This window comes from Arvicanthis niloticus, chromosome 30 (assembly GCF_011762505.2).
Source record: "Arvicanthis niloticus isolate mArvNil1 chromosome 30, mArvNil1.pat.X, whole genome shotgun sequence".
NCBI classification, from domain to species: Eukaryota; Metazoa; Chordata; class Mammalia; order Rodentia; family Muridae; genus Arvicanthis; species Arvicanthis niloticus.
In genome coordinates this window covers 8,894,135-8,912,483 of record NC_133438.1, presented here as the reverse complement: position 1 = coordinate 8,912,483, position 18,349 = coordinate 8,894,135, and the positions used below count along the sequence as shown (strand labels likewise).

At 38.3% G+C, this 18,349-nt stretch overlaps 1 protein-coding gene across 1 annotated transcript in view; it reads left to right on the top strand.

Moving 5' to 3' along the window:
• LOC143440921 (uncharacterized) overlaps window positions 1-8,131 on the top strand; it is a 28,050-nt gene extending 19,919 nt beyond the window's left edge. The window contains exons 6-7 of the mRNA XM_076927846.1: window positions 1,826-1,952; window positions 5,118-8,131. Coding sequence (XP_076783961.1) covers window positions 1,826-1,952; window positions 5,118-7,015 — 2,025 coding nt within the window. The 3' untranslated portion in view covers window positions 7,016-8,131. The remainder of the gene's footprint in view (window positions 1-1,825; window positions 1,953-5,117) is intronic.
• Window positions 8,132-18,349: the final 10,218 nt, after the last annotated feature.

Sequence of the window (18,349 nt, the reverse complement as noted above, 5' to 3'; positions counted from 1 at the left end):
CTGTTTCAGGAATGTTTAGGTTTCTAGAAACAAGCTTGTGGATCTGGATAGGCAAATATATGGAAGAGTAGAGTTTATGGAAAAGTAGAATTAGAATACACTCACTGTCTTGAATCCTAATACCTAACATCAGCTCCGTAGAGGCACAGATGGAAAACGTTCATTCCTTCACATGTTTTTTCTCTTTTCCAAGCTATGTATTACATAGGGGAATATCTCTGAAGGGCTGTGGTGCTATTTCTTTACAATAGTATTCTTTTCACATGCTTGAGATTTTAAGTGTTTATCTGCATGTTTTATGTGTATTGAGTGGCACATTATGCCTGTGAATACCTGAGTTCATCATCAGGCTCTTGGGACTAAAGTCAGGCATGGTAGTTAACTTCCGTGTGTGTAGAAAGTAAAGAAAAGCAAGTTAAAATGAAAAGATTCAAGTTTTCACTTAAGTCAGTCTCACTACCAATAATATCTTTAAAAGAGTTAGTATAATTCTCTCAATTTAAAAACACAATTTGATCCAAGAAAATTATTCTACTTCATCTGAGTGCATTGTCATATATACCATTTATTTATACATACATGTTTAATTCTGTAGTAAAAGACCAATTGGAGTTTATGAAATTGTTATTATCTGTATTGTATATGTCAACTTTGAAAATACTGTAAATAATTTTAATCTTTTTTCTACTATGTTTTTATATATAGTAAAGTTGTGAATATAGTCTCATAAAACATCTTTTAAAGTACTTTATTCTGTGTGTCCTTTGGAATATTGAATGTGTTCACTGACATTATACTCTTTTTCTGTTTAATGAAAAAAGTGTGGTTCTTAATTCACCCAACAATTCTACATTTCACTTTTTACCTCTTTGCTCTACAAAGGGTACAGCATTGTACCTAGTCCTCAGGATGTCGACTAAGATAGAATACAGTCAGGTGAGACCCAGCTGCAGACAGGATTGATATAATGTCCATGGGTGAGCAAGGCTATTAGCTGTAGAATTTAGAAGCACAGTTTTACTCATTGTAACTTGACCATGTGTGATATTTTATTCTGGTTGATAACAACCCTATAATTCATAATGGTAAATTCCAGCATTATTATTCCAGCATAGATCTTACATACTATATTCCCTAAAAGTTTTTTTATTTATGATTCCACTATGTAATCCAGTTTCAAAGACAACAAAAATACAATAAGGACTAAGACTATGATAGGTAACATTCTTTATTAAATTTAAATTTCACTTTCCTTTTATGTATGTTAGTACATTTACCTGAATGTATGCATATGTGCTCTATATTCTTCGAGTCTATACAGTTCAGAAGAGAGCACTAGATTTTAAAGGATTAGAAATAAAAATGTGTTCTGCAGTTCATGTGGGTGCTGGGAAACAATTTAGGATTATAGAATTCAAACTGCACAGAAATTTTCAAATGAAGTGATGGTGGCATATTCATCTGTTGCTAAAGTCTTAGAAAACACCAGAAAATTCATGGAGGAGAGAGACCTTAGGAATGTACTCAATATAGTATGTCATTCTCTGCATTGTCTCATAAGAGCAGCAATGCTTAACTTCTGACACATTTCTATACCACTTCTACTGAGTGTTTTTTTCCTTGAATATTTCCCATGACTCATATTTATCACAACAATGTACTAACATACATAAAATGTATGTACTAACATACATAAAATAACATACATAAAAGGAAGTGAAATTTAATTTTAATAAAGAATGTTACCTATCGTAGTCTTAGTCCTTATTCTTGGAAAACACTTTTGTCCAATAGCACATGATAAACAGGTAATTTTCTATTACAGGGTCAGTTAACATTCAAGGATGTGGCTGTGGACTTCTCACAGGAGGAATGGGAAAGTCTTGACCGTGCTCAGAGGGCATTGTACATGGATGTGATGTTGGAGAATTACAACAATCTGGTTTTTGTGGGTAAGAATGACCTTCTTGTAAAATTCCTGATTCATTTTTTGATTTTATCTAGTATGTGTATATAAACTCTCTGACATGTCTAGAGACTCCCAGAATAAGAAAAATTCCTGATACCAACATAAGTTCTTTATTGTGTTTCCTTTACATTTTGCTCCACTTTTTAGAAGAGGATCTAGTATTGTCTTCTGTATAAGCTCTCAAAAACATTGTATCTGCTTTTAATCAAAAGTTCAACATTCAAAGAAACCTGAGTATTTAGAGCAAGAGAATGTATTGCCACACCTATAATAATTGGAATATTCTAATTATAATGTTGCATTTAAGTCTTTAATTGTTTATGAATTTTAAAAATGCAGAAGTTTCTAAATAGAAAACGAGTTGTTGATTGTGAGAATATTGTTGTTCTTTATTTATTTAGCTTTTGTCCTGTGGTTTCTATGTTTAATTCTGGTACATCATGGCTTTTATCTCATGAGTTCCATGCCAATGTGGATTACATAATGAATTCCTAGCTGACAAAAGCTAAACTGTATTACTCTGTCACAAAACATAAACAAGAAAATAGAGAACCTTTTTTTACATAATCCTTCAGAGAGCACCTTTCTCAGAGTCCTTTACTGTTCCATCACCTATTCTTTTTTTTATGTGAAAATCTTTATTAAAGGCTTCATTAGTTTGGTACTGCTCAATATCAATCAGAAGTGTAACCCAATACCCAACTTACATATATCAACTATCTTTGACTGGCAAGGACAGGCAAACATCTACCTCCATGTCCTGCCCCCCTTGTCACCTACCTCCTCCTCTCCTTCTCCTCCTCTCCTTACTCCTCCTACCTTAGATCCTCCTACATATCACCCTTCCTGTTAAATTAAAACTTTTCTCTTAGAATACAAGTAGAGCATAATTATACCAATTTGTCAGTAAGATACAAGATAGACCTAATACCCAGTCCATCATTTTGTTGACTTAAACAGAACCTCCATTGTCCTTCCTAACTAAAAGAATTAATTCTGAACCTGGCTTTTTTTCTTGGCTTTAGAATGAATGTCAGCTGAAAACCATCCGCTCAAATCTTTTCTCTCAAAGTAAATAGCCAGGATTGGCTATGAGACTATAAGTCTTCAACCTGTCAGAAATCCAGAATGACTGAGTTAACTGAAATTATGTGTAGCACAAAGCATAGCTTCTAAAACTTAGCCAAATTATAGAGACCACTGAACACCTGGACACTCTATACTACAAAACGTTGGAGTATTCGTTCTTCAGCCTTCTGGCCCAGGATCATCTGACAGACCTTAATGATGCAGAATTATTAAGGGCTGATTACTCTGTCTAGGCAGATATAATCAGTCGACTATTCTGCAAATGTGTCCTTTTCTGGACAGTAATTTATCTGTAGATGAAAAGAGGCAATTCTTGCCCAGTGGCTGTCTCACCACAACTGGAGTAACTCCAAAGATGCTCAATTTCTTCTTAGAATCCAAGACAGGAAGCTGTCAGGAGCAGACAGGTCTCTAATCAAAACGGACATTAATACAGAAATATTTCTAATGTCAATTCTGTGGACTTCTGATGTTTTGAAAACCAACTATCCATGTAAGAAATCTGGACTGTTGTCTGTTAACTCCTCTCAGCTAAATAAAATATAGAAAGCACCCTAATAATAAACATAGAGCCATGAATTTGCTATAGGCCCTTAACTCACAAACTAACAATCTCAAATCTGTTAAAAAAGTTAGAGAAGGACTGGGTCTAAGCCTTGTATTCTTAAATGTGTTATATAGGCACAATGCCTATGAGAGTAGCAATATTAATCTCACTTTTATATCAATAAGAAGCTGATAGCAATGAAAACCTTAAATTTGAAATCAAAGTAAATTTTGTACCATTTAAGAAATTATAACTTCATCTTGATAACAATTATACATATTTCTACCAATAGGTTATGGCTATTCAGTAAATCCTAGCTAATCCTCCCTATTCCAACAAAACCACTACTTTTTCCAAAAAGACAGCCCAATATTAACCACCTCAGTCCCCAAGCCTAGGGAATACGGGCACTGACTCTTCATTAACTTCTTCAAGCTGATTATGGGCATTGAGATATTAGAAGAGGGACAGGGAGAAGAGTAAATTGATAACTCTTTGACATCTGTGTGTTCAGTGCATCGAGCTGCAATTCCAGGACATCAGAGGTTCAAGCAGGTCTGCTCAGCTCACTTGATGAGTAGATACACCAAGGCTGTGTATTCTGCAATATACAATTCTCAAAACAAATTTTAGTATCAAGATATTTGTTTGTTTGAATTCTGGAATCTAGTCTTCTGGTGGCCTGCCTCTGTCATGTCTAATTCATATAATTCTGGGAGTTTCTATGAGGGTGCACTACCACCATCCTCCCATTTTTACCTCCCTGCTCTTAAATTCCCCAACACTAGGGAATCCAAACTTTCAGGCACCGAGGCCTTCTACTTTCACTGATTCCTAATCCTTTACCCCATCCCCCCTTTTCCACTTACTATGAGGGTGTGCTCCCACCATTCTCTCATTTCCACCTCCCTGCTCTTGAAATTCCCCAACACTAGGGAATCCAAACTTTCAGGTACCTAGGCTGTCCACTTCCAATGATGCCTGGCAAGGCCACCCTCAACTAGCAAGTCCTGAACACCCCATCACACAGGAAAAGGAGGATTCAGAATTAAAATCACTTCTCATGATGATGATAGAGGACTTTAAGAAAAACATAAATAATACTCAAAGAATTTAAGGAGAACACAGGTAGACAGATTGAAGTCCTTAAAGAGGAAACACAAAAATCCTTTAATGAATTGTAAGAAAACACAACCAAACAAGTGAAGGAATTAAACAAAACCATCCAAGATCTAAAAATGGAAGTAGAAACAATAAAAAAAAAATCACAAAGGGAGACTAACCTGGAGATAGAAAATCTAGGAAAAAGATCAGGAGTCATTTTCTGTCATTTCATATAGATGAGATTTGAGGTTGTTCTAACCATCCATGTCATGATGTGAAACAGGAAAGGCAGTTTTTGAGAGCTCTATCTTTGAGATCACTAATTTACATTAGAAAATTTCAGGGAATATGGTTGTATATTGTCTTACTCATCCACTAATCCCTGTCATCTCTAATATTTTTTTTCAGAGAATCATGTCATGTGCCATAAATATGAGAACATCTTAGATCAAGACCTGCAACATATTGTCCATGAGCATGTGAATAACCAAGTGAAGTCTTATAACTGTCAAGAGCTTGTCAAAATCATTCATGAATCCACCCAGAGTACGCCTTATAAAACTAACCTCAGGCATACATCTGTTGAATCATCGAACCTAACCAGGCTTGAAACTGGAAACAACAGAGAATCTTGCAAATATAAAAACCCTGTAAACTGTTTATATTTCTGCTCTACCATTAGTTTAACTCAGGGAATCCACAGCGGAAAGCAAGAATACAATGGTACATTGCTTGATAAAGATTTTGACTCTAAACAAAAGCTCATGCTGGAACAAACCAGTAACAAAAAGAAACCTTACCAATGTAGTGAATGTGCCAAATGTTTCACCAAGAAATGCAAACTTAGACAACATCAGACGGTTCATACTGGAGAGAAACCTTACAAATGTAGTGAATGTGACAAGTGCTTTACCCAAAAATACAGTCTTATTATTCATCAGAGAAGTCATACAGGAGAGAAACCTTACAGATGTAGTGAATGTGACAAATGCTTTACCCAGATTGGTGATCTTAGAAAACATCTGAGAATTCATACAGGAGAAAAACCTTATAAATGCAGTGAATGTGACAAATGCTTTAGCTACAAAAGTGGCCTTACAAGTCATCAGATTATCCACACAGGAGAGAAACCTTACAAATGTAGTGAATGTGACAAATGCTTTACCCACAAAGGTGATCTTAAAAGACATCAGAGTATTCATACGGGAGAAAAACCTTACAAATGTAGTGAATGTGACAAATGTTTTACTCTGAAAGGCAATCTTACAATTCATCAGCAAATTCATACGGGAGAGAAACCTTACAAATGTAGTCAATGTAACAAATGCTTTACCCACAAAGGCGATCTTAGAAGACATCAGAGTATTCATACAGGAGAAAAACCTTACAAATGTAGTGAATGTAACAAAGGCTTTACCCAAAAATGCAGTCTTATCATTCATCAGATAATTCATACAGGAGATAAAGGTTACAGATGTAGTGAATGTGACAAATGCTTTACCCTCAAAAGTGATCTTATTATTCATCAGAGAATTCACACAGGAGAAAAACTTTACAGATGTATTGAATGTGACAAATACTTTACCAAGAAGTATCATCTTGGAATTCATCAGAGAATACATTCAGGAGAGAAACCTTACAAATGTAGTGAATGTGACAAATCCTTTACCCTGAAAGGCAATCTTAGAATTCATGAGCGAATTCATACAGGAGAGAAACCTTATAAATGTAGTGAGTGTGACAAATTCTTTACTCAAAAATGCAGTCTTATTATTCATCAGAGAATTCATGCAGGAGAAAAACCCTACAAATGTAATGAATGTGACAAATGCTTTACCCGCAAAAGCAGTCTTCGTATTCATCAGAGCATTCATCTAGGAGAGAAACTTTACAAATGCTGTGAATGTGACAAATGCTTTACTGACAAATATTGTCTTAGAAGTCATCAGAGAATACATTCCGGAAATCAACCGTATAAATGTAGTGAATGTGACAAATGTTTTACCCTGAAAGCCAGGCTCAGCAGTCATCAGAAAATTCATACAGATAAGAAACCTTACAAATGTAACGAATGTGCCAGATACTTTACCCAAAAAGGCAGTCTTATTATTCATCAAAGAATTCATACAGGAGAGAAGCCTTACAAATGTAGTGAATGTGGCAAATGCTTTACCCGCAAAAGCCATCTTAATGTTCATCAGAGAGTTCATACAGGAGAGAAGCCTTACAAATGTAGTGAATGTGACAAATGCTTTTCTCACAAAGGCAATCTTAGAAAACATCGGATAATTCATACAGGAGAATAAACGTTACAATATGAATGTGACATATGATTTCCCCCAAAATTCAGTCTTCTTATTCACCAGAGATTTCATACAGGAGAGAAAACATTCAAATGTAGTGAATGTGACAAATACTTTACCTGCAAAAGTAGTCTTAGAATTCATCAGAGAATTCATGCAGGAGAAAAACCTTAAAAATATAGTGAATGTGATGAATTCTTTAGCCAGAAACAATCTTAGCACTCATCAAAGAATACATACAGTAGAGAAACCTAACAAATGAAGTGAATGAGAAAAACCATTCCTGAGGTATATCATCTTTGAATTTATCAGAGGATATGTATAAGAGAGTCCTTATAAATGTAGTAAATGTACAAAGCATTTACTGTTGGTTTGTTAAGGAATGAATACAGGACAGAAACTTTAGACATGTAATGTATGTGGAAAGATCTTTATCCAAATATCAGATCAAAGAAAATACTTGGGAATTTATAGTCAAAAAAAGTGTCCACTGGAAAAAAAAATGGGGCATGTGCTTTATTCAAGCTGTATCATTTCCAACTCTTGAGGCTCCACACTAAAGAATTATTTATTGTGTATATAAGAAATTTGTGGACGTGCTTAATTAATGCTCAAATTTTAGATCTATCCAGGGTTTATGCTGGGAGAAACTGAAAATGTTACAATGAAGGAAATAATTTCATTGAAAGTTTTTACTTGTTCACTTTCAACTTTGTCATAATGAAGACAAGATTGAGAAGCTAGAAGAATATGGAATTGTGTAAAGTTTCCCAGAGACCAAAATGATCTATTTCAAAAAGCAGCTGGGAAATACCTGCCTCAAACTAGTGAATGAAACTGACAGTATTCTGTTTGCTTAACTCAAATTAAGATACTCAAAAAAACTATACTTTTAAAAAGAGAATTTGACAAACCAAGCCACAAACATAGGATGTTCTTTATCCTGTAGATATTCCTAGAAATATGCAGTTTGCTTGCAGAGTCCAGTATTCATAATCTGTATCATATGATGGTTTTAATTTTCAGGATAGCAATTGTCATTGAGTCCCTCAGGCTCTCATTTACTAACTTTCCCCTGTGTCCTGTATGGAACACCAATAAAGATCATTGGTTCAACAAGTTGGACTTGATTGTTTTCAATTCCCACTTGAGATGGGTAGATGAATATATGTTACATCTTCCCAGAAAAATGTCACATACACACACACCAAACCCATTAATATTTTCTGCAAACTTGTTGAAAAACATTGCTCTAATATCACAGGTGTTACTTAAAACCATAAGAAAACACATATTTTCAGTGGTCTTGGGACAGAGATACCATTATTTTGTCTCGTCGTGACTCTGCCTTCATAACAAGTACTTTGAATTATATGAAAATGATGTAGAGCTCTTCTAGCAGGCATGTTCTACCCTGCAGATCTGCTGTCCTGAGGACACACAGCCTGAAGACATCCCATGAGTTCTACTGAACATATGGCAACTGGTAAGGGGCTCTCCCAAAGGTCCATAGGCACAGGGAGCTCTGTGGACTCAGAACCCATCACCCCTCCCCGCAAGCAACTCCAGCCTGCCAAATTGTTGAGGCCTGAGCTGTCCCACGCTTGATGGCCAAAATGTTGAGGACCCACATTTGGGAGCCAAAAATGTTCTGGACTGCTCTGTCAATGTTGGAATGGGCACTGCCAAAAGCCTTGGGGGCTAAATTGTTAGAGCCTGCAATGCCCCAGTCTGCTCTGGTCTGAGGGTCAGGGTTCAGCAAAAGAGATAGTGAGGATGGATGCGAGGAATGGAGACCAGACAGAGTGTGATTCAATCCTGTTTATTCTTCAGTCTTTCTTCTCTCCAAGTCCCTAGTTCCTAGCACCTAATCCTAGTTCCAGTTGCTAGTCTCTTTCCCAGTTCCAAGTTCTTTCTCCAAGTGCTAACTGCCTAATAACTAATGCCTGTCTTGAGTCTCAAGTGCCTACTCCAAGTACCTAATACTTAATAATTTCTTCTGTCTGCCTCTCACCTTTTATATGTCTCACTTCTAAGCCACGCCTTTAAGTTATGCCTTTAAGTCATGCCCTTAGGTCTTGTCTCTAAATCTGATCTCTGATGTAGGTGCTGATGTAGGTCTTGGGAACCAAGTGTCAGTCCTATGGAAGGTCATCTAGTGCTCTTTCCTTCTGAACCATCTCTGTAGCACCTCTAGAGAACTTTTGTCATTAAATAATTGTCCTGGTTCATATCACCTAATTGTCTCTAATTTATTAGGTTTAGCTCATTAGGTAATTTCCCTTTACCTAAGAAAAATTTTCCCAAAGCAGCACAGGGTAAATGGGTAATTTTCCATTATAGAGTCTGTTGACATTCAGGGATGTGTCTGTGGACTTCGCTCAGGAGGAGTGGGAATGCCTGGACCCTGCTCAGAGGACTTTGCATATGGATGTGATGTTGGAGAATTACAGCCTGTGAATATCCAAGAGAAATAATGTCAGGCTGTGGAAGGGTATCCTGGTTCTTGGGTTGAGAGTTTGGCCATGCCCCCAGAACCCAGGCTCCTGACATGAGGTCTGATCTCCATTCAACCTGCGCCTTTCAGTCATGTAGTACACAGGTAGAGGGAGTGGAGAGTGATTAACAAGTCTCCACCTCCAGAAATTAAAATATTAATGGGTTATCTAAAGGCCAGGGGGGCATAACTAATTATGTTATTTTCTCCCCTTTTCCCCCTCCCTATAGAAGCCAGGTTCTTCTGGCTTTGAGGGGGGGAGCTCAAACCATCTACACCCATTCACCACGCCATAAACAATAAAAGCTTTGGAAAACTGGACTCCATGTGTCTCCTGTGCCCGCCACCAGGTTCCCAGCCTTTGGAACCCTAAACCTTTCTGATGCAGCTGCCAGCCTGCCCACAGCGACTTGTGAATATGGGACCCTCCACCAGCGGTGTGGAGAGCCCACCCGGGATCCCGCTGCCCGACCACTGTGGAACCCCACCACCAGACTCCTCCGCAAGTTTTTTTTTCCCCACACAATATTATAAATGTAAAAAGTTTGGAAAAATGATTCATGAATCCTCCCAATGTACACAGTATGACACACAAGATACTGCAGAAAATTGCAGTAATTACAGATATGATAAACACAAGGATGCTTCTCTTGAGTCATTAACCATAAACACATATAAGTGTGAATTCTAAAGACTGTGTATACTGTTTAAATTTGTTTCCCATCATCAGTCAAAATCAAAGAATCTATTCATGTGTCAGTGTAAACCAGAGAAATCATTCTGGAGAGAAACCCCCAAAATGCAAGTCTTGTGGCAAGTGCTTTTATCAGTTGTACCATTACAAAACCCATATTGGAGAGAGACCTTATAAATGTAGTCAATGTCACATGTTTTAGCCAATTCACACACCTGAGAAGCCATCAGACAATTGATACAGAGGAGAAACATTACAAATGTAATGAATGTGGCAAAATCTTTACCCAAATGACATACTTAAGAACCCATTAAGAGAATTTGTACAGGTGAAAAACCTTAAAAATATAGTGAATGTGACAAACACTTCATTCAGAAAGCCCAACTTACAATACATGAGAGGATTCACACAGGAGAAAAATCTTACAAATGTAGTGAAAGTGAGAAATCCTTTACATGTTGCTCAGGACTTAAAAACATCACAGAATACATACAGTAGAAAGAATTTAGCTGGGAGGTGGTGGCGCACGCCTTTAATCCCAGCACTTGGGAGGCAGAGGCAGGCGGATTTCTGAGTTCGAGGCCAGCCTGGTCTACAGAGTGAGTTCCAGGACAGCCAGGGCTACACAGAGAAACCCTGTCTCAGAAAAAAAAAAAAAAAAAAGAAAAAAATTACAAATATAGCAAATGTAACAAATCTTTACCAGTGGCTCATATCTTAGAAGACATAAGAAAATCATACTGGAGAGAAACCTTACAAATGCAGTGAATGTGACAAATGCTTTATTCAGAAAGTCCAACTTAGATAACATCATAGAATTCTGTACTGGCTAGTTTTGTGTTAACTTGACAGAAGCTGTAGTTATCACAGAGAAAGGAGCTTCAGTTGAGAACACGCCTCCATGAGATCCAGCTGTAAGGCATTTTCTCAATTAGTGATCAAGGGGGTCAGGTCCCCATGTGGGTGTTGCCATCCTTGGTAGTCTTGAGTTCTATAAGAAACCAAGCTGAGCCACCCAGAGTAAGCAAGCCAGTAAGTAACATCCCTCCATGGCCTCTGCATTAGCTCCTGCTTCCTGACCTGGTTGAGTTCCAGTCCTGACTTGCTTTGGTGATGAACAGCTATGTGAAAGTGTGAGTTGAATAAACCCTGTCCTCAACTTGCTTCTTGGTCATGATGTTTGTATAGGAATACAGACTCTGATTAAGACAAATTCATAGAGGAACCTGACAAATGCAGGAAATGTGTTAGGTCTTTACGTACCTCTCTAGTCTTAGAAAGTATCAGAAAATTCATAGTACTGAAGGAAAGTTTCCATTAGTAAAGAATGTAGCATGTGCTTTATCCAAGTTCTGTCCTTAAAAAACCATTGAACGGTCCATACTAGAAAATCATTATGAATATGAGAAATTTCTGAAATCCTCTAAGTAATGTTCAAATCTTAGAAAACATCAAGAGTTTACATTGAGGAAAAATTGTTTAAATGTCTCTGTGATCCTGTGATACTGAGCTCCAGCTGCTCAGAGTGCAGTGTCTCCTCTAGGATGTGTCAGGATCTGGTGTCTTCACAGGAGCAGATCAGCTAGGTGTCTGGAAAATGTATTAAGAAAGACATATTCAATTTAAATGAATATTTGAGTCCATTTGTACAAATATCAGGAAACTATGAAGCTTTAAAAATATACTTTGTGAACAAGACAATATGTGATAATAAATAGACACAATGGTGTCCTGGAAGATAAGTACTGAAAAAAGAAAGTGAAGTATTCTGTACATTGCCAAAGTACTGTATTAAAATATTGATACTTGAGATGGTTATTCTTTGACTACATCTGTAATTAAAACCTAAACTGTTGGGAGCCGCAGTGAGCATGTCAGCATTCGCCATTCCAAGATGGCGCGGGCATCTTGTCCTCCCACTAGTAAACAATGGCTTGGCCTAGCCAAGCCTCAGAGAGCAGGCAGAGGGAGGTTAAGTGCATTTACATTTGAATTAAGACAATGCAGACTGAGCTACAGAAGCCCAGGGGCTAAGCATTCCTTTGGTTCTGGGTCTTTAGACCAGGCCCTAGAAATGTGCTTACCAGAATTTGTCTCTTGTCTTCATTGTTTCTTGTGAGAAGAGGGATAAATCTAAGACCCAAAGACTTTACAACAGTCTGTGGGCTAAAAGTTATGATTATGCTGGAGGCATTAAAATTATGCCTACTTCCCTCCATGAGTATAACTGTACCTGCTGATAAAATATGGTTTAAATTGTTCTAATTCCTTTATATTCAAAGTTGTTAAAAATGAGATGCTTTAGATTCCTCTAATATATGTAACAATTATTAGAGAATAAGGTTGGCTTTTATCTGATATATTCATTGGACTAAAAAAGATTGGTTATTAAATTAATCCAAAATAAAGTTCAAATTTAAGATTTATACAGCCTAACTTGCCTACTCCAGCTGCCATTTCAGTAAATGCTTATATAAAAGATGTTTTATACCATCCCTTTACCTTTCTGGTAAAGGTGAGAGATTTACAGTTAGTAAATTTATTCATAATTTTTAAGACCCATGAAGCGATATTTGTTAAAAATAATTGCTTCAGAAAATGGTTAATCGTTTTACATTTTATATATATAAATATTGTTGTTGCTTTAATACAAAAAATTAAGAGGTTAAATCTTTTAGTGTATATTATTCATTGTGTGATACTTTATTAGTCGATTTCTCTAAAGAAATTTTTTCTGCAAGCCATTGCTCCAATATAACGAGCTTTAAAAGTTTCTTGGACTACTTGTTGCTCCAAAAAAGGATTCAAAGACAGTGTCTTTCAATATTTGAGACAAGTTGGGGCTAGAGAGATGACTCAGCCGTTAAAGGCTAGACTTTTAAAATATAAAAGCTGAACTCCTAGCAACCACATGGTGGCTCACAACCATTTGTGGTGGGGATCTAATGCCGTCTTCTGGCTTGTGGGTGTACATGCAAAAGAAAATGGTTTACAATCTTGATTTGCTCTTAGTGATTTTTAAAAGTTGTTAAGAGATATTAATTGGCTAAAACCTCATCTTAAGCTTACCATAGGAGGATTTAAACCTCTGTTTGATGTTTTCAAAGGGATGCAAGTCCTAAATTAAATCATATGTGTATCTTCTTGAGTTTACCCTGCTTCAACACAATTAAATTATGTGTTGTAGCCACTGTTTAGAATGTTAAAAAAGGGGTGTATCTGCCTTTGTCTTGTTGAATGGTATATTTCATGAAGTACAAAATGTTTCAGCTACAAGATTTGATATCTCTAGCCATTTGAATAACATTAAAATTAATAAGGTGTTTTAGGAATGCATCTGCACAACCGATGTTGGTGTGTGTGGACCCTCCATTTTTCTTTATGTTATCCAACTTTCAGAATAATTCTGATATCTTGGATTGTAAGAATGTTACATGCCTTTTGGCACAATGCTGGAATGGATCACTAGACCTAGCCTTGGTTGTGCACGTGCCTACCTTTGTGCCCATCCCAGTAGAAGCTGATCCTGAAACTTTCCCTACTACATCATTATTGAGACATAAAAGAGACTTTGGCATTACTACAGCCATTGTCGCTACTATTGCCATCTCTGCAGCTGTGACAGCCGACACAGACATGGTTAATCAAGTTACAGCAGCTACGGTTGCTAATCAAATTTCAGAAAAGACCTCTAAGGCTTTGACCATTTCACAGAAAGTGGATGCATAATTAGCATCAGACATCCTGTTGGTCAATCAGAGAGTTGATTTGCTCCAAGCCCATGTGGAGCAGCTCACGGATGTGGTTCAAATGAGCTGTGGGTCAGCAACCCCACATTTAGGTATTACACCTCTGAGATTTGTGAATGATACATTTATTCAAAGCCATAATCTTTCTGCTTATTTAAAAGGGAATTGGACTGGGGAGTTGGACCAGGTACAACAGCAATTTCAGATCCGGATCTTGAGCCTTGATGGAGCGCAGATGGACCCTGTTTCCCTTGGCTATTTTACTTCTTGAATTTCTTCTGCCCTTTCCTTCTTTCTTAAATGGTGGGGATAGGCCTGTTTGGTACAGCCCTATGTTGTGGATTAGTGTTCATGATGGTTGGATTGTAAGCTCAGAGCCCAACAAAAACGTGACAAGGCCGCTATTGCCCAAGCACTCGCAGCCTTGGAGCAAGGATCTCCCCCTGAAATTTGGGTATCTAGGCTAAGAAAGTAGCTGATGACTGAGACCCTCAGTCGATGCACCCCAAGGGTTCAGCCCATTGCACTGGGTCGATGAGAGATCTAAGTCCAGCCAGCCCTCTCCTAAATAGCTGTGGTACCCGAATAGTAGGTTGACAGCCCTTGCACTTCTGAAAGCTATACTCCATTGCACAGGGACGGGTGTCAATTCCTCTTTACATCACCTTAGCCCTTGCACCCAGAGGATTTGTTTCCATTGCACCTGGTAGGGTAAGGGAGAATCTTCGGGCTGCAAGCTCTTGATCGCTTATTCCCCCAAGATGGAGTTTGCTTGATCGGGCTTGAGTTTGAATCTTGATTGGTGCTGCACTTAATAGGCAAAAGGCTGTTTCATATTAATAATTTAAACAGGGGGAGATGTTGGGAGCCGCAGTGAGCATGTCAGCATTCGCCATTCCAAGATGGCGCGGGCATCTTGTCCTACCACTAGTAAACAATGGACTGCGCAGGTGCAAAAAGGCAAAAGCATGCCAAAAGTCACTGCCCATCCCGGGGCATATTATGGGTAATGAGTGAACAGCCAATCAGAAATGAATATGTCACTCTAGGGTGTACTTAAGCAAAGCTTCTTCCTGTCTTTTCTGCCTTTCTGCTTCTGCTGTTTCAAGTAAAGCCTCGTCTGTGGAAACCACCCAAATACTGTCTCAAGTGTCTCTCTTCGCGGGCGGAGGGGACACGGGAGGCACGCGGAACACTAAACATGGAGGGGCATACCTGTGAATAATATTTGCTTAATTTTAAAGTGGAAAGATCTACTTCTAATCCATATCTTTCACTAGAAAGACACACCCTTCATCTGGATCTTTCAGGTGGAAAGACACAGCCTTAGTTCAAATCACTGGAGGTGGAAAGACACATTATTTAATATGGGTGACATGTTTTGCTATCAGAATGTATAAAGATGTGAAAGCAGGAAGTTTTGCCCTTTTCCTGCTTCCTCTCACATCTCTAGCAAGTCATTCCTTTGCTCTCATTAGAGCCTACTTCTTCTGAAATTGACCTGAAACATTCAGCTTTGGGACTGAACACATACTGAATTCTTGGACCTTCTGTATAGTGGCAGCCATTGTTGGAGTAGCTGGACCACAGTTTACAGAGATTTATTCTATAAATTCTGTTCTAGGGAGGATGATGTCTGCATGTCCATCTTGTAGCAGAACTTGTTTAATTGGTTCTCTCAAATGGTACTGGTTTTGAAGAGTTCATGGAGAGCAGCTGAGGCTTGGCATTGTGTGGCAGAGTCAGATGTTCCCTGAGGAGCAGGCATTGACAAATATGCAGCCCCAATTGTAGTAGAAACTCCAGTATCTGATCATGTGGTAACTGCCAAGAACAATGACAGGCATTGAATCCAATGTGCTGGAGATTCAGGGAACTTTGTGTAAAAGGTAGAAGGTAGAAGCAGGTAAACACGTATTATTCATCACATGAATATCATCTTTTGCTGGCCTCTTTTAAGTTGAAGACATGGACCATCGTAGGTCACAGGATACATTCTGTTCAGAAATTTAGTGTTGGTAAAGTTGAACTACAATGTCTATCACTAGAGCGGGAGGTTTGTATGTTACAGATAGTGGTAATAATTGTACTTCACCTAAATATAGTCACAGGCAAGGACCATGAATTTATGTGCCAGGTGAAAGTGCCCTGGTTTTCTTTTTTTTAAATTCAGGCATACTGGGCAGCACAGTAGCACTGACAATGATGGTTCTCCCCACCTCCTCTCTGGTGAGACCACCCTGAGGGCAAGAGCTTTGGAGAGATTGCAACCTCATCCAGGCACTTGTCTGGCCTCCTTTTCTCCTTATACCTTCCTGGGTTTCCCCCTTTCTTTCTGCAGCATTGAGTGAGCTAGCAGGGGCATTGCTGGTTGTGTGGGTGTGAGAGAGCAGGTGAGCTGACCAACACAACTAAAACCCAGGCCCAGATTCAGGCCTCTGAGTTGGCCCACCACAACATCTACCTCATCTATGAACTTCTGGACCATGTGAAGGACCTGCTCCTGGAGAGCAAAAGCTGCAGGGTCTTTATGACATAAGGCAACAACAGAATATGTAAGAACAGTCTCAGTGAGGATCTACTATTGATAGAGTAGCAGAAGCCAGAGGCCTCAAACCACACCAATGGCTCATTGCAATGAACATTTGCAAGTAAAATTGTGTGGACAAAATGGTTTACACTGTGACACACTGTGACAGTTTTCAAGACAAGATAGGTTTTTGTTTTGTTTTTGTTTCCTCTTGTGGGGAATTCCGAGGCCTTAGTGTGGAGGGATGGGGAGATGAGTGGGGTTGTGTTGCATGCTGGGAAACTCACAGAGTCATTAAAACGTTAAAAAAAAAGAGGGGGCATAGTTGTGGCCATTTTTTAAACCTCTGATGCTGACCATGACTCTCCTCTGCTTGTAACTCTAAGTATTGTAAATCCATGGCAGCATTTTATCCTGTTACTGATGAAAACTGTGTGTTTGTGACTGTTGACAAACTCTGGGTCATGTAAGTACAATGCACCTGATATGTATATTGACACTGAAGAAAATGAAATAGGTTAATGGAGCACCATCTAACAGGATATATAATCACATGACACAGGACTGTGCTCAGTCTTAAAATAAACTGTGTTTTTTGATTTAAGCTAAGACAGCATGGGCATGGGAACTCTTGGGAAAACCACGAGACGTAGGGTTTTATTTAACTGCATGAGTCAGATACAAAAGAAAATGCTATGTACCTTGAGTCAGGAAGAAGCAAGAATTAGAAAGCTTAGGTGCCATTGCATACACAGTTATGGGCCAGCAGATAGTAGCATTTGTGTATTAGTCATATAGATGACAATGTCAAGTGTTAATATCAAGGCATGTGTATGTTCTCATGTGTATGTAACAATAAATAGAACTCTGTAATACTTGATATGTTACTCACCCAAAATCACATCAGTAGATACTGTGTGCTTTCTTTGTTTTCCAGATAGAGTGTGACTCTTTGCCCTTCTAGCCTGGAGCATTTTAGGTATTCCAGGCTGGCTTTAAATGCACAAAGGAACAGCTGTCTCTGTTTTTAGAGTTCTGGAATTTAAGGCTTGCCCAACCAGCATGGATGATACACATTTTTAAAATAGCATTATAGCCTCTAACTTGTATGTCATTTAAAATAATAACTTATTTAGAATTTTACTCAAAACATTTTTAAACTATTGACATTGAGCTCTGCCCAGGTGTAGCCATACCTTCCTAGCACCCTCCCAAATCTGTTTCTTTCCCATTTTAAAACTTCAATTCACTTCAAGTTCAGTCTGGGTTATCCACATACTTCTGACTATTTGTCCTTATGCTGGAACATGGTGAGCCGCCTAGGTTCCACACCTTTAAAGAAAACAAACTCTCTTCCCCAGAAACAATCAGGTCTTCACAGTTCTTCAGATACAGTGAGGGCTCATATAGCCTTTCCCACATCACGTTAGCATGTTGTTTGGCTGGACATTGTGTACACAGTGAGAGTCGCTCTTAGGGCATGTGGAGAATGGTCCTCTCATATTCAGAAGACGCTCTTTCTCTTTGGTTCTGTCTCTTGAATTGTTTTCACTGACCTCTGACTTTTGTAGTCTCTCCATCCATCCCCTTTTCAGTGATGACACCCACGCACTGGGGAGGATGTAATGGAGATGCTCCACTTGTGGCTGATCATTCCTTAATCTAGTATTCCCTCTACTTTGTCTCTTGTGATTTTCTGCATTAATTGTCATGGAATGTCTGCACAGAGTCCTTTTCTAATGTCTGTGAGCTGCCCAAACCTATGGGTAGAGAGATATGTATATAAAAGATAATGTCACAATGTATTCATTTTTCCAGAATAGTAATAGGTTCACCCTTGAATCCACTCAGCTCCCCACTTATGGTT